Here is a 20,239-nt window from a genome sequence, read left to right on the forward strand (position 1 = left end):
GCCAGGCATGGCTGACCAGGGGCCCATTCCTGCCACAGGAACCTGTGTGTGTCAGAACGCAGGCAGGGCTGCTGTTGCTGTGGGGTGAACCTCCTGTTTCTGCTCCCAAACAGGGCTGACTGGAAAGGAAAAGTGAGTGTATGGTTTGGGGGCTAAGGGCAGGAACTCGGGCGCCAGGACAATTGGAGTAACCCTTCTTGATTTTCACAGCACAAAAGAGAAAGGACAATGACCTTAATGGGGTCGCGGATCTGCCTAGAACTAGACTGCACGGTACCGACACCACACACTGCCTGTTTGCCTGAACTGGCCCCAGGAAGGAAATGCAGCCTGAGAACAAGTTCCCGAGCAGACTGACTGAACTACAGCTGCCGTGCCGGGCCCCCTGAGGACTTGGGCTCCCACCTAGCCTCTCTTTGAGAAGATGACTGAAAAAGGGAGAACCTGAGGCCTCTCCCCTGGAAACTACAGTGAAGTCCCACAGGTGCAAACCGTTTTTAGACGCCTCACCACTGTTGAGATGGCACCACACAAGTCTGGGCTCTCCTTGAATCCCTTTTCCTGTCCTCTAAGAGCAGATGAAATCAGGGAGACTAAGTGACACTCTCAAGTCTGTGGCTGATGCTGGGACAGAGCCTTCTATCTGCAGCACAGATTTCTCTCATTGGAAAGCCCTTCTGATGGGCAGTTTAGACTGTAAACAGCCTTGGATTGAGTCCTAGCTCCTCTGTGGAGGAAGAACACCACTTTGAACCTGCTGTTTAGCCTGAAAATCAACTCTTCATATGAAAAACACATGTGACTGTAGCGCAGGACACACAGAAAGCGCCCAATAGACACACGTTGTTGTGTTGTTATTGCGGGCAAAAACAAGCATCCAAGACCCACCAGAGCTGTGCGGGCCTCACTCCAAGCTCCCTTACTGTCTCTCTTCTCATTCTCGAGCTTCGTTCTCCCACAGAGCTGATTTGGGCTTAGGCACACTGTCTTTCCTCAATAATCCCAGACCTCTATTATTCCTGCTAAATAGTCAGTGCCCATGAGAGAGATTTGAATAATAACAATAAAATACTAACATCCGTCACTCCACTTAAGATATAGGACATGCGGACTGGAAGAATAGCTCAGCTGGTGAAATGCTTGCTGTAGAGGCGTGAAGGCCTGAGTTCTGGTGGTATACACTTACTATCCTAGCTCTGGGAAAATAGACAGGCAGAAGGAATTCTGGGACTTGATGGTCACCCAGTTAAGCCTAATTGCTGAGCTCTATGTCTTAGTGAGGGACCTTGTCTCAGAAAACTAGGCGGACAGCACCTGAGGAACAAGACCTAGTGTTCCCTTGGTCTCCACACACACACTAACCCTCCAGCACCAAACACACACACAAAAGAAAGAGGACGCTACTCCTGCCTGGAAGCCCTGTGAGCCCTTTCACCCCAATTTTTATTCCCTGGAAATCATTCACCTGAATTTTCTGTATTCCCTTCAGTGATTTTATCATACACGCATGAATTTTCAATACAATTTGTTGTGTCTAACCTTAATATAAATAGAACCATACAACCTTGGTCTTTTTTATTTTTAATGTATTTTAAACTAAAATATAGTTGTATCATTTTCTCCTTCTCCTTCCTCCCTCTAACCCCTCCCATTTTCATCCTGTCTTCCTCTCAAATTTATGGCCCTTTTTTCTTTAATTATTGCTTCCATATATGTATATGTATATATATATATATACACACACAATTACATAAGTACAACTTGCTGAGTCTGTTTCTGTTGTTTGTATGCATTGTGTTGTTTTGTTGTGTGTAAATGATTTCAGAACTGACTACTTCGTATTGGAGGCTCAGTTAGCGGGGAGGGACTCTGTCTAGGGGAGGGAACCTGTGGGAGTGTCTGCTGCTGCATTTAGAACGTCTTTTGATATTCCCACCATATGGTCTTATTCAGATAGCCATTTCTAGGAGACATCAGCTTCTTTTTCAAAGCCAACTTTTACTTATATGTGTGCTCACACGCTCTACTGCCCATATGTGGAGGTCAGAAGCCACTCACAGGAGCAGGCGTTGGTTCATTCTCTCTACCACGTGGGCACCGGAGACTAAATTCAGGAGTCAGTCTCGCGAGGAGAGCCTTTACCCACTGAGCCATCCTGTAGGCCTATTCATCCATTTCTTCAGTGTCTCTTTATTTCATTTATTATTATTATTACTACTACTACTAGGGCTGGGGAGATGTCTCGGTGCCTGAGAGAACGGCTGCTCTTCCAGAGGACCTGGATTTGATTCCCAGCACCCACACGGAGCCTCAGAAATGTCTGTAACCGCAGTTCCAGGGATCCAGTGCTTTCTGCCCCCATTAGGCACAAAGTATTCAGGCTAGGTGCATAGACACACATGTAGGCAAGGCACTAATAGACATAAAATAATAAAAAATACTTTTAAAGAGAAGAATATTATTTTTGCTATTTATCCATAATGATACAACTGGAGTTTACTAATTTCCACCATTAGATAGTATTCATTCATTTATGTGGGTATGATATAATCCATTCCTTATTTTCCTGTTGATGAACAACTGGGCCCTTTCCAGAGCTGGCTTTTGCTTTTCCTGTTAGAACACGGCTACCAGCTGGTACTCAGCGGCTCAGCCCTCGCACGGCATGCACACGGCCCTGCAGATGGGGGGCAGTAGCACTTCACTGGACATGTGTGCATGGGAGCTTGGTGAAGCACTTAGAAAAGTCTTATAGACCCATGGCCTACGCTGTCACAGGTAGGTCCCACCACCAAACTTACTTCACTAGATAATACCAAACTGTTTCCAAAGTGATTCTGCTTCTAGTTCTCCCCACACATGAATCACACGTTTTAAAAGTCCCTGGGATTTGTCACACTCTCCATGCCTGCTGTCATATCTGGGCCCGAACGCCCATCATGGCCTGTGTCCTGGGCTTCTGCTCCATTAACGAGCCCACCGCTAAGATTTGGTGTCATTGGTTTCTGCTCTTGCACAGCCCTTCTGGGCAAGCAGTGACGGCTGTGAAGCCATGGTGGCGGGCTTGGGACGCCGGGCTGTGACACCACACACGCTACACACCACATGGGACAAAACGTCCAGCCTGGAAAGGCAGATTCTCCTTTTCATCATGTCAGACTCCATACAGTAAAAAGAAGAAAGACAAGCGGCTGTAAAAAGAAAAAGCAGAAGTGTAACCCTTGCCCCCGTCTCTTTCTCTGGGGAAATAAGAAGCTGCCAGACCAGGTGCTGAGCAGAGTTGGTGGAGAGGAAAGTTGGGGGGCCAAGGGGGAGCATTTTACAATAATTCAGAAGGAACCAGAGACTGTTGTCATGGCACTGGCCAGACCCTCCTGATGACATCGTTCATGTTTCCCTCCTGCTTCTTTCCACTAAGAACTAGGGAGGGGAGGGGCAGGGAACGAGATCCCTTCAGGATATACTGCAAGAAAACTGAGCAGCATGGTTAGGGCAAGCCAACAGCTACAGGAAGTGAGCTCTGGCGTTTTTCTCATGATGATCTATTCTCGGGCAGAAGGACCCCACCCTTTATCAGCTCTGAAGCGTCAGCTCCTGAACATCCTAAGGAATGGGAAATTTAGAGAGAACGTATGAATGTGAAGAGGCAAGGGACCCAGGGGACAGAAGAACTTCAGTTTGAGCAAAGAAATCCATTCCTGCTCTCCATCTCTGGTCTCCCTCCTCTGTCTGGTCCTCCTTCCCTGTCTCTCTTCAGTCAGACATTGGGGCTGTAACAGGAGAGATAACTGAATGTCCTCCCCTTTGGCCCCATGCGCATGTTTTAGACCCAGGCTGATGGGATTATGTGAGGCACACAGCCTCCCTCACATGGGTGATCAGGACTTAGCAGGTGGCAGGAGCATGGGTGGGGTGCCCAGGTACAACAGGAAGAAAGAGCGCTCCAGCTCATTTTCTCACCCTTGACCCTAGATTGCATTCTGCTTGTTAACTCACAGATAAACCAGAAGCTTGCAGAGTAGGCAGAGGAAGTGGGGGGTTAACTGGAGAGTCTTGAGGAGAGCAGCAGAGCTGTCTGGATGGGGTCAACAGCCACAGGTGAGGGAGCTCACTGTCCTTAGGATACCCCACATCTGACATACCACTTGGGTCTGATGAGAGGACCAGTGTCTGAAGTCATACGGAGGGGAGTTAGGAAGCATGTGCCTGGTGTCATGTGATGGGAAATCGTTGGGCTTGTGCTCAGCTGATTTGGGGTACATTCTGATTTTATTTGAAATCATTAAACTCTCAGCAAAGCAACTCCTGACTCCACACAGTGCAGAATGGAAATTAATTTGTCCTTCCTGGAGTCACCTATCTCTACCCCTAAGGGACACTGACCTTGCACAGCTTGAGAAGAAGAGACCCTACGTCTCTGAGTAAATGACCACTGTCATGACTTTGCCACCCAGCTGTACGAGTAAGGAGCACCATGAATAGCCCACTTCGTGTCTTAGCTCTCTGAGCAGCAGAGGCTAATCCATGGCTTCATGCAAACGAGCAGAAGGCCCCCAAGAGTATTCCAGATGTACTTGACTGTTCAGCTTTTTCCTTGTACCTGGGAAGTTGCAGGTGACACTGGCTATCTGCTGAAAAAAGGGACTACCTAAGATTCGGGACAGACAGGAAGTTGTGTCCAGCCAGAAGCTTATTCCAACCTGGCAACACACCTGATCATAAAAGAGAGGTGCTGGAAAGGGATTTGCCTGCCCAACAAGGTTTCGCTACTGGAGTTTACACAACGCGCAGTAATCAGCCAAGCTGGCTGACTCCCTGGATCACATGATCTTGTAGAAACATGAAACTTGACGATGCGCTCCAGCGAGTTTTACTTCCCCTGTGCAGGGGTGTTTGCCAGCAGCCTGCGGTTACTCTCAGAAGTCAGTTCCAGTGGCTTCAGCCCTTGAGCCCGAGCCCTACCATGCTGCTCCCTGGGAAGGCTAGGAGCTACTGACATCCACAGGACAGTGATCCACGTCTCCTCTCTGGAAAAATGGACAAGCTGAATAAGATTACCGTCCCTGCCAGCCAGAAGCTGAGGTAAGTTTCCCTTCGGATCCTTACCCCTGTTCCTTCCCCACCGGTGTTCCTACTGGCGCCAATACCCTAGAATCGCCAGTTCCAAGGAAGTGACTGGCAATAGCTAAGCGGAAGCAGACAGGGTTTTTAAAGAAATGTGTAGGAATGAGTGGACCTACCCTGGCTGGGTTTTGCCAGTGATAGGATGAAGGATGAAGCCTTGGAAAGGCAAGAAGATAGAAAGTTCTCTGGCCCACATGCTACCAATGGCCAGCTCTGTGAGTCTGAATAGGTCACACTGCTGAGGAAGGGCTTGTCCAAACAGTCTGCACCCCCTGCACGGGGAACATTTGTGGGCATTGCTGGTTATCGTCTCTAACTTATTTTGTGAGTGTTCAGCGTAAGTTTATGGTGCGCGCCGGGCGTGGGGGGGAGGACTATATGTCTTTCCAATGCTTTCATGACAGTACAATAATTATCTCTTTTGAAAACTGCTGAAGAGTCAGTCGAGTGGCTCACCGGATAAAGTGCTTGCTGTGTGAGCCTAGCAACTGGCAACCTGAGTTCCATTTCCACAACCTAGACAAAAGGAGAGAGAGAGAAGCAACTCCACAAAGCTGTCCTATGACTTCATACTCACTGCATGGCACATGTATGCCCTGGCACATTATGCCCACACAGGTACCACACACACACACACTAATAATAATAATAATAACAATAATAATAACAACAATAATAATTTGAAAAAAACAGCTTAGCAAATATATATATATACATATACATATAAATATATATATATGCATGCAGTGGACCAAGGCATAAGTCAAGGGTCCATGAAAATACTTCCCAAATTTTGAGTGTGAAGATCCTTTTGCCTCCCTGTAGCAGTGCCAATGGCTTTAAGAGACTGGAACTTTGGAATGTTCAGGAGTGTGCTATATTCCAGCTGTAGATTGGACTTTCATGGATCATACTTAGGAGTTGGATAACTGGAGATTTTGAGACAAAGTTAAAGAATAATAAATCTAGAGTTGGGAGAGGGGCAGCCTTTCACAGTTGGCCTGTGGGTCCCTGAGGAGTGTGGTAAGAAGCAGACTGAGATGCACTAAGGGGCCTAGGACAGCCAGCTGCCTCAGCTGGTCAGCCATTTCTAGAGCATGCCCAGGAGAGCCAAAGGCCCTAAACATGGATGGACATCAGAAGGTCCCACAGTCACCCTGGGTCTTTTCCTATGCATCTCACAGGAGGAAGGGGAGCAGTGGACGTAAGAAGGGGCCACAAAGTGGAAAAGAGGATTGCAGTAGCGGAGACATTTTCATGAAGTTGTTTCAAGAATCAGGCTCTTGAGAGGCAGCTCAGGTAACACAGACGGAGAACTGTGGAGGACAGTTTCCTTACGCTGAGGTGGATACAGAAGCTGATGTGAGGATAGCTCAAATGCTGGAGAGGAGTGTTCTGCCCAGCAGAGGCTGTGGAATGGAACGTATAGGGTGAGAGGGCCCTGGGACCTCTGTCCTCTCTGGTGGGACCCGACGGAAAAGTGAGAGCGGGGTGGGGGTGGGGTCTAGCCATGCAGAGTTGGGTAGTGGTTTGTGTTATCAGAGAGGGAGCCGGATGGCTTGGATCGAAGCAGCTGGAGGCACAGAGACAAGCCTGCTGGGAACAGAAGGAACCCAGGCACAGCAGTGAGCAGGGAGAAACCAGGGAGAGATAAGATGTGGCAGAGAGCAGACAAGGCCTCAGGGCTGCTCTGAACAGAGGTCCCAAACAAAGGTCCCTGATCTAAAGCCGTCCAAAGCCTCAGAGCTTGCTTCAGGGAACCAGGATGGGAATTGAAATAAGCTAGCAATAGAACTTTAATCACTTTATGACCCGTTGCCCCTGGGACGAAGTCCGGTCTAATCACGGAGTGGGTGATGGGCATGACGTTATTATATTACAGGCCTGAAGACCAAAATTATACTGCAGATAATCACATGCTGCGTTCATCTGCCTAAAGCAAAGCAGCATTTTCTCCACTTGGTTACTAAATTGTCCGCACAGAATCAGCCTGTTTTTACGAAATGTGCACCCTCGACGTGGAAGCTCCACGTGTGGAAACTCGCAAAAAAAGGAGACTGTAAACAAAGCAGCTCAAAGCACCACCTCAACTGTTTTCTGTAAACATGTGACGCGGTGGGAATGGGCAGGTGAAATGCTTGCTCCCTCTGCTTCGCGGCCCGCCCCTGACTGGCCAACAGCAGCTCAGAAAGTTGCCTAGCCAGTTCTTTGGCATCAGGGAGCAATGTAAATGGAGAGTGATGTCCAGACTTTCAAAGCTTATAGAGGGGTTTGCTCAGGGTATAGCAGAGTAAACAGCAATGACATGATAAGACCACACAGTGAGTGTTTGTGGGATGACGGGGATCCAAGGATAGGGGTTCAGTGGGATGACCGGGATCCAAGAGAAGGGATGACTAGGAAAAGAATAAAAACAGAGTGAACCAAGGAAATGAGGACAGAATTGGGAGCTGGGGTTGGGGGAAGGATACTCAGCATGAAGGATGAAAGGCTCCTAAGGCCCCACTGGGGGCTGACACTCACTGAGAGATTTGTGTTCCAGAACTGGGCCAGGCGAGGTGGCCAGGCGTGTGTGAACAGACATATGCATGTGTCTCTTTGTTAATAGAAGTCCCCAGACTTGCAGTATCTCATACTTGGTTCTTAGCCCTGATTGCCCTTTGAGTTTTATAAGGTAGTGCCATCATCCTAAACTTGACTGAGCCCTGGGTTCTCAGTTCTTCAACAACAAAGATCCCTAGGACCGCACAAGCACCATGTCACTGGGTGAGCATTAGGAATCTACAATTCCAGAGAGCTTTGGCAGCCGCTCTTTTCGGGGTACCATAACTGACCTGAAAAATGAAGTTTTACATTCTAACAGCTTCCCCAGATCTGTGTTTGTGTATCCCCCGCCCCGCAACACAATGAACACATACTGATTTAAGTAGAAGAAATCTTTGACATAAGGCTGGTTACATCATGCTTCCTCAATCTTTATTTTGTTGGTTAGAGGATATCGTGTTGGTTTTAATCAAACAAACCAAGGTTTTTGTGATATTAGGCCAAGTTTATTTAATTTTCCTGGCCCCAGTTTTTTTAACCTGTAAAGCAAGGTTTATAATAATAGTACCAATACCATCGGGCTATTGTGGGAATTAGATGAATTGTCCCATGAAGCAACTGACATCATGACAGCATATCATAACTACTGACTTTAAAAGATAATAGTTATTAATGTTGCTATCATAGTCATTCTTATCAATTCTATAGTTTGCAATTGATTTTGTGGACATAAACAGAGTACTTTACACTGACCCCTGGTGTGCTTCCTGCTGGTTTCATTTCTTCTTTCTATTTTGGCCGTTTTCTCTACTGAGCCTCACATCTGTGGCATTTAACTTTGCATGGATTGTAGACACGACCTACATGTCTCTCAGGCCTCACCTAAGTGACCAGTGAAACTCTTTGGGACAGAAGGCTCTGTCATGGGTGTCCAGGCCTTGCTGGCTAGAGACTCACCCTGGTATTTCTCTGACAGACCCCGGGACACACCTCTCTCCTCATCTCCTGAAATTTTCCATTGGAGTTTCCCATCCCTGAACTTTTCACATTAACTTCTCTATAATCAATTCAGCTTTCTTTCACTCTTCCGCCCTCCCTCCCTCCTCTCAGCCCCTCCCTGTTTCTGTCAATGCTTTCATGATCGGCTCTGATTCTGACTCACCCTCCCTGCCCTTCACTCATGCCTACTCACCTGCCACACCCTCTAGCCTTCCTCCATTTCTTTCCTATCCGTGTCCTCTTCTTCCACACCATCCGAGGTAGGTCCTCACCTTCCCACGTTTCCTACATTTGTCAACTAACTCCCGAAGTCCTTCTTAGCCCTGAACTTTGTGACCCTGTGAGCATGGAGGCCGATTGTGACATGCGTCTTTGTCTTTCTCTAAGCACTGTGTTCTTCTCTGGCTCTCAAGGAATACTTCTAATGTATTCAGAAGGGTGACAGAGCTGACTCCAGAAGGCTGGTTCCAACTACCAATTACCATCTTTGGCTCCGGGAGAGGTGAGGTGTGTCCCAGGGATAAAAACAAAAGCTAAGGAGATGCAGGGCTGATAACACATGCTTGTCACCCATCCTTTAAGATCTTCTTTGTCTCATAAGCAAATCTCCTGCAGTGTTTATGAGACACAGATTTGAGGTGATCCTCCCTTAGCCAGGGTGGCATCCCTGAGGCTATCTTCCTCAGGAGCACCCACCAGGCCATCCCTGATGAGTAGATTTTGAGAGTACAATCTTTTTTCTTTTAGGAGTTTTACCTGGTACTATTATAAATCAATTCTGTATTTTCTATCCTCCATGACTATAAAACGACTCTTTGTCTTTGGTCTTATCAAGGTCTCAGGAAATGGTTTATCTGATTTATTTTTATTTTTTTTTATTTTTGATTTTTCGAGACAGGGTTTCTCTGTAGCTTTTGGTTCCTGTCCTGGGGTTTATCTGATTTTATGTGAAGGACCCAGGCTTTCTGCTTCTTAACTGGGGTGTTCAAGGCTGGTGGCTGATCCTAGATCCTGCCTCTGACCTCCGGGAACTTCCAGGCTCCTGCCCTCTGCAGGCGGAGCCTCATCAATGGAGCCTGCGCACCTAACTATTCCACAAGTGTCGCGGATGTCACAGTGCCTCTCTCAGACACCTGCGACTCTGGAATTATGACTCTACTCCGGAGGCTCCTCCTCATTTTTTGTGTTCCCCCCCTTTTCATTCTGACACAATCCATATAAACATAAAGTCTGCCATCTGAACCATTTTTTTGCGCGTACAGTTCAGTAGCATGGGATGTATTCATAACCTTGTGTAACCGCCATCCCGGTTCATGCCCAAGACTCTTATTGCAAAACTGGAACTCGGTGCTCATTAAACAGTAAGTTCCCACTGCCCTCCCAGCCCCCAGAAGTCAGTCTTCTCTATGTCTCCTCTAGTAACCTCAAATAACTGGAACCACGCTGTATTTGTCTATTTGTGCCTGCTTACTTCACTTAGTTTAACGGATGTTGATGCTCAACGTCTCAGGAATGGACTTAATCTTCTCATTCCATAGCCTTGCTGGGTTTCCTAGGTCCCCAGGGACTCAGGACCCTAAGGACCAACTATACTGCTGATAGGGGGCTAGAGAATGACATCTGTCACCCCAGAAATGTAGTCCAAAGGGTTTGGAATTCCAGCCCTCCTCTCAAAGGTCCCTCAAAGAGTGGAGACATCTGAAACATGACGCTAGACGCTGTCTTCTAGGTCCCACACCCTCTAAACTCACCAGCACCATTGTGAAGCAGCAGCCTCTGTGCTAACTGATTGGGGTCTCAGGGATGTCTGGCCACCACAAAAGCTTCTTTGGGGGCACAACATGCCATCTCTTGACTGTGTGTTGAGCGTCTTTATTACGGGCACATTTTCTGTCCCTGGGTCTCCATTCACCCCTTCTCTCATCAGTGTGACCGAACAACCTAAATGAGGATGGATTTCTTCTTGTTCACAATCTAATCATGGCCAGGGGGGTATGACTTGGTCAAAAGCATTGTGAACTAGCATTGTTTGGCTTGGTTATATCTTGGAAGACCAGGAAGTAGAAAGTTTGGGATAGAAACAAAAATGGATATGATCTTCCAGGTCTGCCCAGAGATACCCATTTCTCCATACTAGTCCATGGTCCCCAGAGTTCCACAGTCTTCCAAGACATCATAAAACACAGAAGCCTTGTACACCTGGGGACATTTAACATTTAAAGCATGATTATGGGAATAGGCTTGTCTTTCTCCCTTCCTCCTTTCCCAAATCTTATTTCACAGCTGAGAGGCATTTACTTCCCAAAGACGCCCTCCTCCAAGCCCCTCCCCCTCCACCTGGCCCATCCCTGACTTTGCTTTACCTCCTTGCCAAAACAGTGCACTGGCAGCTACTCCTGCAGCCTTTGAGTTCATGCTGGTGTTTTCACAACTCTCCCATGACTATGGACTAGGCCTTGAAAATGTCATTTCCCTTGGACCCGCATGTGTAGATTTTGAGAATACAATCTTTTAAGAGTATAATCAAAGCCCAGTTCAAAGGCAAAGGAGTCAGCTTAAGAACTCTGGGTGTCCCCTTGCTGGGCTACACTTCTCTGCTGATCACTTGCCTGATGAAGGGACCTTAGTAACCCAGGAGCAGCTCTGCCTCCATGATGATCTTCTTCAGACTTCACTCCTTCATACAGGGCAGGTAGGCTACATGCATCCAGGCTTCTGAGCTTCCTTGGACATAAGGCCACACACACCGAAGAGCCCACATGTAGTTGAACACCACTATCACCGGCCTTAGTCACTTCAATGAGAGGCCGTGTTGTTGTTTTACACAGGATACTGAGAATTATAGAGCTAGTGTTGGTCAGGGTGTCCATGCTGCAGCATGCCTGCTTGTCTATGTCTGCAGAGAAGCACTGAGGCCCACCTTCCCAGGACATAAGAGACATTTCTCAAGCCTCCTTATGTCTCGAGTAGGACAATTGAGACCAGAAAGACAAAGTCACCTGTGCAAGCTAGTGCCAATAAAGCCAATGATAACACTCACACCTCCATGTTGCCTGTGGATGGAGGCAAAGAAGGCCACACATCATCCCTTTGCTCCATCTCCCTCCCTGAGGTACTTATTGGCCAATGAACTTCCTAGTCTAGTCATTGTTCTATACATATCCTCGATAACTATTTTAAAAAGCCAAAAGGGATGGGATGGAGTGTTGGCTAGTGGTTAAGATCAGGGTTCGATTCCTAGGACCCATATAGAGCCTCATCATCTCCTTGGGCACCAGGGACACATGTAGTCCTCAGATATGCAGATAGACACACAGGCAAAACCCTCATACACAGAAAACAATAAAAATAAAAACAAAACAATAAAAAGTTAAAAGGGATCCTGCTCACTTGTCAGACACCTCCGCGAAGCCCGGTAGACTCAGGTGTGACTCGGGTTGTTGCGTATTTTCAAGCCCCAACTTGAATTCACTGACTCACGTGTGAGCGGTGCCACACTGGTGTGTTTTACAGTGACCAGGCCTACAGTGGTTCCCATTGTCTGAGGGTAAGTTATAATTACAAAGAGCAGAGCTGGCCTTCCCTGCAGGCCAAGCATCCATCACCAATGTGATATAATTTAGGAGGCAGCCTGGGAAAGCGTCTGCTGCATGAGACAGAGAATTCACATTGATTGGAAGAGGCGGACCTGTGTCTGGGTGCCCTCTCAGCACTATTAGCTCAGTGGGAGGAGGACACTGGATCCACTTTATCTTGGCTCTGTCATCTGGAAAACAGAAGTAATGCTATATACTATTAAGATACACATATACTAGGGGCATTGTAACAGTGACTATGTCAAATCAACAGTTTTCCCCTAAAAACAACCTGGTTTTAACTTCCCGGATACCCCAGGTTGTGTCCTTAGAGAGCTCCACACAGGATGAAGTGTCTTGGGGTTCTGGTTCAGAATCACATCTCTAAGGGACCTGGCTGTTCCCTGACATTAGCACCAGTTAGGAGTCACTGCTCTGACAGCAAGCTTGGGCCCAGAAGTGGAAGTGATCCTCCTGCCTCCAGCACAGAGATCATTAAGTTGAATGAATGGAACACTGTTCTGGACGCAGAGGTAGGAGGTGGACATGAGCCCACATGAGCCCACATGAGCCCACATGAGCCGGGGTCCCCAGGTGGGAGGCTATGCCCAGGTGTCAGAGCAGAAGACGAAAAACACATGCTTAGACACAGTGCTTTCCTGAATCCCCTCGCGTGCTTTAAACCAACGGTTCTCAACCTCTGGGTCAAGACACTTAGGGTGTTGAACAACCCTTTCACAGCTATCACCTAAAGCCATCGGAAAGCACAGATATTTACACTGCGATTCATGACAGTAGCAAAAGTACAGTCATGAAGTAACACCAGCAATGTTTGCTTGTTTGGGGGTCACCACAACATGAAGAACTGTATTAAAGGGTCACCGCATAGAAAAGTTGAGAACCACTGCTTTAAACTATACCTGTTAGTGCCAACCTTTAATCCTATGTACCCAAGAGTCTGAGGCAAAAAAGTCACAGGTTCAAGGCCATCCTGGGCAACTTAGAAACACCCTGTTTCAAAACAAAAAATAAAGGGAGGGACTGGAGATATGGTTTAGTGATAGAGTACTTACCTAGCATGAAAGAGACCCTGGACTCCATCCCCACTACTGAAAACAAGAATAAAAACAAAAACTGTATTTGGTTTAGGTGTAAAAATATATAGCAGGAGGAATAAGGTTTTTAAGGACATATATAGATATAAATATGGATATATGGATATATGTCACTAGACAAATCAGGAGACAAGAAACACATTGTTTTTTTGGTGATAGATGCAAACATGAGAAATATATTTGCTTTTTGAAATTATTTTTTGGGTGTGTTCTGCCTCCATGTGTCTCTTTGCATAATGAGCAACTGTGTGCATGCCTAGTGCCCAAGGAGACCAGAAGAGGGTGTCAGGTTCCTTGGAACTGGAGCTACGGGTATTTAAGCATCCATGTAGATGCTGGGAATCGAACCTGGGTCCTGTAGAAGAACAGCCAGTGCTCTTAACCATGGAATCATCTCTCCAGCCCTGGTAAATACATTTTCAAAAAAGAAGTAGAAAGCCAAGCATGGCGCCACACACCTGTAACTCCAAGACTAGACAAGATGAGGCAGGTAGAGAGTTCAAGGTCATCATGACCTTACACAGTCAATTCCAGGCCAGCCTGGGCTATATGAAGTCTTGTCTCAACAAAACAAAACAGAGCAACCAAAATACAGAGAAGAAAATGGAAAGCAGAATCCTAAATTCTGAGAAAGCTAATTTATATATATATAAATTATATGTGTGTGTGTGATTTGTAAGGTTTTATTATTTTTTATTAATTAATTAATTTTTCTCCAGCCTGATCACAGTTTCCCCTCCCTAAGGTTTTTATTCTTAAGCATGCATTAATTGTACAAAGTAACAAGGGGACTTCTGGCTTCACAGCACATCCACATTCAAAGATCTCAGTTGCCATGCCAACCCCAAATGGCTGGGCCTATGTGTTGAGTGCTGTATTTTAGGGTGAATGTTGTTGCTTATAAAATATGATGGTAGCACTACTGGGGGTGATCTCAGTGGCAGAGCCTGCCCATCAATACAAGGCCCTGTTGTAGATCCCTCCTAACACAATCACACACGCACGTGCGTGCACACACACACACACACACACACACACTAAAACAAAAGCTATTCATTTAAAACTTCAAAAGTATTGAAGAAAATATTGTGTTTTAAAACTATTACTGACTACTCTGCGTCTGGATGGTGGTAGTGGTTGTATGATCTTGTGAGTTTACTAAATGTTGCTATATAAATGGTGACATTTGGACTGTGTGTGTTTCGCTACAATCAAAAGCTTGTTTGGGCCAGCGAGACTGTTAGTGAGTGAATGAGCCTGCCAAGCTGAGGTCCATTCCCGGGACAGCATGGTAGGAGAGGCCTGATTTCCCAAAGTTGTATTCTGATCTCCACATGGTACCATGGAGGTATGTGCATGCACATAAACAAAAAAATGAATGTAATTTTAAAAATTGATAATATAGACTATTTAAGGGGCCATGATCATAGTTTTCTTTGATCCATGAGATACTACTTCAAGGTTTTTCTTTAAATGTATTCTTTTGTGTTGTGCTGTGTAGCCCTGTTTAAGTGTGTGTGACTGAGTGTGTGAGTATTTGTGTGTGTGTGCACAGGTGTGTGGATGCTAGAGACAGAGGCCCACACGTAGTGTCTTCTTCAGTTGCACTCGACTTTATTTTGTAAGACAGGTTTCTCACTCACCCTGGAACTCGAAGGTTCAGCTAGACTGGCTGGCTCTCAAACTCCGGGATCCTCCTGTCTCTGCTCCCCAGTGCTGGGGTTGCAGGCACGCTCATAGGTGCTGGGGAAATACACTCGGGCCCTCGTGCTTATTTGTAAAGCAATAACTTCAAGGAGTGAACCTTTTCAGCAACCCTGAAGGTATTCATGATACACATTTCTAGATGCTTTTTGAAGAATTGCAAGGTTTCTTTTCAATCCTCTACCTCCCCCCACCCACCCCCAAACATATAAGATGTTCCCGAGTGTCTTTGTTTTCAACTCAGAGCCCAGAAAGAAAAGTCTAACTGCGTCAAATGTTTTCAGGACACAGAAAAAACTATTCTCTAAAATGGCTCTTTATTTTTCATAATATTTTGGGGTTCAGCTGCAGGAATAGGGCCTAGTCAAGCAGGTGGCCAGACTGTGCAGTACCGTGCGGTCACAGACAATACCCTTTTTCTCCAGCTGAGTCAATTAAATGTGTTTATGTTAGCATGCATTACCCATATACAACAATGGCTTTCATTATGAGATTTTTCACACATGCACACATAATATGTAATTTATTTTGATCATAAGTTACCATAAATATTTTTGCTAACATATAATAATTATATAAAGCAATAGAGTACATGCTGAGGTGTTCACAGATGTAACTAATGTACCTTGATCATATGAGGAGTGAATATCACTCCTTCATTTCCCATTAAGTTAGGTTTTTTAAAAAAAAAAAAAAAGACACACTCAAATACTTGAAACATGTTCACTGCCTAGAAAAACATTTCCAGAATTTTTCTGAAGGCAGTTTTGAAAGACTTCTTGGCTATTTGCTTTTACAAAAAGTTCCTAACTACTTTCCTTTAGAAACCCTGTTGTTGGTTTTTTTTTTTTTTTTTTTTTTTTTTTGAGGTGGTGGTTTTTGCTGGTCATGGAGAGGCTGGGCATACCAAACTTTATTAGACACCTGTAGAAACAGTGAGTATGTGAGAATTCTGTAATATGTGTGGCTCACCTGGAGGCCTACCTCTCTGTGGCCACAGGCATCTCCTATAATTGTTTGGTTTTCATAACCTGCCTTTTTACAGACTCATAGAGAACTTTTCTCTTTACCTGCTCCATGCAGCACAAGTGGTGAGAGCCAAGAGCAGCAGGGTCCCTGCATGCTCAGAGGACAGAAAAAACTGTAGCCTTCTAGGCACCAAGGGCTCCTAGTCACTGAAATCAGGAAGAGGAAGGACCATGGCAATTACTGTGGCCATGTCAAGTGACAAATCTTCCAAGAACATTTTGAAGTCAGGATAGCACAGGCTTTTGGTCAGCCCATCTGTCTCGACGTGGAGAGTCCCCAGTCAATCTGTGCCTGACATGGGAAATGGAACCAGGATTTTAAATAAGATAGTGGATATTTGTAGAGTCATCCCTGTTCTTGGTTGTGCCAAATCCAGCCCAACTTCTGTTTCTAACCCGGCTCAGCAGTGCAAGCATGCCATCCGCCAGCAGAGAATGTTTGCAGATGTCTGCAGGGAAATAGAGACAGGGCAGGAAGCTGGAAACACCTGTGATGGGCTTCCCATGGTTAGTGGCTGTTAGCTGGGAGTGTGAGTTAGCTGTTGTGTCGGGTGTACAGGGGCTCTTTGCTCCAGACTCTGCAGGGCCTTTCTGCCTAGGCCGTGGAATAATGGTGCTGCTCTTCTTCCAGCCTGCTTAGGTACCACCAACACGTTCCAGGCCTACAGAGCCCCGTGATGGTCCCTTCTACTATCAAACTGACACCACCCTGTCTCCTTCCCTCTCACTGACATCGGTCCCTTCCTCTTTTCTTTCTGCCCCTAAGCAAAGCCCGAGATGCCCTAAAATCTCACACTTCCTGCCAGCAAAATGTTTGACCTTGGAAGCCAATAACAGGGCAGGGATGGGGACATCGTGTCCCCAGTATGACTGCTGGGCAGGTAGGGGAACTGGGTGCCATCTCCAAGGATAGAAGGGAAGCTGGCCATAGAGATCCGTGGTAAAGGTGGTCATCTTCCCAGAAGAGGGCCCAAGTTGAAATAAATCACTGTGTCATTCAGACAGGGCAAAGTTCATGTACCTTGGAATCACAATTCATTTTGTGTGTCACCCTTACCAGTGACAAGACTGTATGACTTCCTCAACTTCTCAGTCCAACTGTTATAATCCCTATAAATGGGGAACCACAATAGTATAAATACTCTTTACCCCACTGCAGACATAAGAATGCTTAAGAATGTTTTTGTCACTAAAGAAGGTGAGTTAGTAACAGGTGCTACCCCAGGTGTGGTTGTGACACAGGCAATACCTGGTGCATGCATCGTCCACAGCAAATGCCGAGGGTTACTTCCGTTCTGGTTCTTTCTCCAAGGCTCTCCGCTGGCCTGGGGTAGGCTGGTCTTTCAGAACTGTCTTGCTGGGTCTGTGCTTCAGTCAGTGTTCTGGGCTGTGGCCCTGGAAGGAAGAGGTGCCTTGTTCCTATAGGATAGTGTATATCCCAGCCGAAGACCTGAGCTGGGTGGGAAAGATCAGGGAGAAGGTTTGGTCAAAAGAAGCAAAGCAGTCGTCCACTAAGCTAACCCTGGGACTGTTACCATATGTCTAGAACTTAATTCTCTCCCTTGGGGCAAGATGAGGCTGGACCAGATTATACCCAAGGTCTCTGTCACGTCTAAATTTCTATGAGTTCACAGACAAAATGAGGAGAGCCTGGTTATCAAAGCGAGACAGTTGAAGCAGCACTTTCTGGGTCTCACTGTTTGCATCTATAAAACAGGATGGGGCCATTCACTCAACACAAGGAGGTTACTCTGGCTACCCGGCCCTGGAAGGAACTGTCAAAACATCTTGCCAATTACACGACATTCTTCAGAAGGAAGCAACAGTGGGTGCTGAATTCGCAGACCTAAATATAACATCAGTGATGCCACAGGAAGGCCAAGCTGGAGGAGGTGGACATGGGGAAGTTGAGGCCAGACAAAGAGTACGGAGGAAGGAGGCTAGCCATCTGAGGGGAAAGAAGCTAGACATCAAGGGGAGAGTGAGGAAAGAGGCCTTTGGAGGATGTCTGTGGCAAATAACAGAACAATCAGTAGCATCTCTTTCAGAATGCTGGGTCAGGAGCCAGTGATGTCACGTTTAAGACAAGTTATCCAACAGGAAGATGTGTAGGACTTAGAGAGGCTTGGCTTCTTTCTGTTTCTTTAGTCTGATTTTTCAGAGATCAGAGGAGTTGGGCAAGCCATGAAGCAGGGAGGGATTCCTGTCCTGCCTTATAGAGGACAGTCTTTGTCTTCAGTTTAACTTGGGAGCTCAAGCGTGGCTGGCTCCTTGAACTGTGGAATAAATAAGGCACAAACAGCAAATCATGATATCACACTTTAAGGAGTAGGCTGGAAAAATAAGTAAATCAAGGTAAAAAGAAAATTTGAACTAAATACAAAATAGAACATGAAGAACTAAATATTGGAAATTTAAATGCGGGGCTGGGAAATGACTCGTCAGGTAAAACACGTGTGTGCAAGGGTAAGGACCAGAGTTCAAATCTCCAGAAACCGTGTAAATTGCCAGTGGGCATCGAGACTCACCTGTGGTTCCAGACTTGGAGCAGCAACAGTATCCCCAGAGCAAAGTAACTAGCCAAAGCAGCCATGTGGGTGAGCTCTGTGTGTGAGGGACTCTCCTCAGTGAGCCAAGTGGAAGAGAGACGGAGGACGGCTCCTTTAATTTTAAATTTTAAATGAAGACAGGACAGTGTTATTGTTAATGTTTTTGTTTTGTTTTGTTTTGTTATTTTTTGTCTCAGCCTCCAAGATGGCACACTAAGGCACACTAAGCAAAGCTTTATGCTGGAGGTTTTTGTTTGTTTGTTTTTGTTGTTGTTTTTGCCGTGACAGAACTAAAACCCGTGGCTTTGTGTTTCCTATGCTCTACCACGGGCCTCCGCAGTCTTTGATTTTCTGAGACATTGTGTCACTATATGTCCCAGACCGACCCAGAACTGTGGTCCTCCTGCCTCAGTCTCCCTGGGGTTGGGGTTAGTAACTGCAGTGCCACGCTAGGTGGGCAGCAATGTCCGATATGAAAGCTGTCAGCCTGAATTTCCAGGGGGGAAGCTCACGTCACTCCTGCGCCTTCAGTTTGTTCACCATTCCGGAAGCAGACTCAGCAGAAATGGTCTCACTGAGCTCCTGGCCACTAGTGTCCCCTACCCACACTGTCTCCATTCTCCCCACTTAATCTTGGCACACCCCAGGACCGGACCCTGAGTACTTCCTGCTGTCTACCCTGAGTACTTCCTGCTGTCTGGGACTACTAAGACGGTGGCACGGCACCCGCCCTTCCCTTAGCTGGCGAGCCTCACTTTTGACAGCAAACCTCTCACAGTAGCCTTGTCCCTTGCTACTCCGAGCTTCCCACCAAGCCCCAAAGGTCCCAGATGATCCTACTTCTGAGCTTTTGTACTTCCTGTTCCTCTCCCGTGCCTGGCATTTCCCAGTCTGTTCACATGACAGGCGATGGTGACACAGAACTCAGAAGTTTCAAGCCTGAAGATCCAAGGACACCAGATTTCAAGCTCCATTTTCCTCCTTTCCTGTGGCTTCCTGGAAGTTTAGCTTTTTCTAAATTAAATACATATTACAATTTAATTAAGAAGGTAAAATGTGGGCTGCGGCTATAGCTCAGTTAGCCAAGCACATGCCTGGCATGGGTGAGGTCCTGAGCCCAATCCCTGGCATTGAAAAATGGAAGTCCTCTTTAAGGAATCTGGAGTCAAAAGTATTAAACCATGGAAACTCTCCAAAGGGGTTGGAGGGAGCTGTTTCAAAACACAGAAACCAAGGGCAGAAACATGGTTCAGCAGGTAAATTTACTTGCTATCAAGCCTGTTCCTGGGACCCAAAAGGTGGAAGGAAAGAACAGACACATCAAAAATCAAATAGACCTATTCTAATTTAAAATATAAGTTTAAAATAGAAGCAGTTTTAAAGATACATTTGTAGTAAGAAGCAGTAAAGAGATTGAGTGTATTCTTTACACACACACAGAAAGAGAGAGAGAGGGAGAGAGAGAGACAGAGAAAGAGAGAGTGGGGGCAATGAGGATAACAGAGAAAATATTATTCCAAATTAATCTTAGAAACAAGTAGCTGGAGACACCAGGCCACCCATTTGTATGAGCAGAGAGGTCCTCGAGGTGCCTGAGATGA

The 20,239-nt window shown here is 46.2% G+C and overlaps 1 protein-coding gene across 1 annotated transcript in view; it reads left to right on the forward strand.

Annotated features, from left to right (window-relative positions):
* Window positions 1–4,849: 4,849 nt before the first annotated feature.
* The window catches only part of Blnk (B cell linker), a 64,267-nt gene continuing 48,877 nt past the window's right edge, over window positions 4,850–20,239 (forward strand). The window contains exon 1 of the mRNA XM_057778185.1: window positions 4,850–5,082. Coding sequence (XP_057634168.1) covers window positions 5,036–5,082 — 47 coding nt within the window. The 5' untranslated portion in view covers window positions 4,850–5,035. The remainder of the gene's footprint in view (window positions 5,083–20,239) is intronic.

The sequence above is a fragment of the Chionomys nivalis genome, chromosome 8 (assembly GCF_950005125.1).
Source record: "Chionomys nivalis chromosome 8, mChiNiv1.1, whole genome shotgun sequence".
NCBI lineage: Eukaryota > Metazoa > Chordata > Mammalia > Rodentia > Cricetidae > Chionomys > Chionomys nivalis.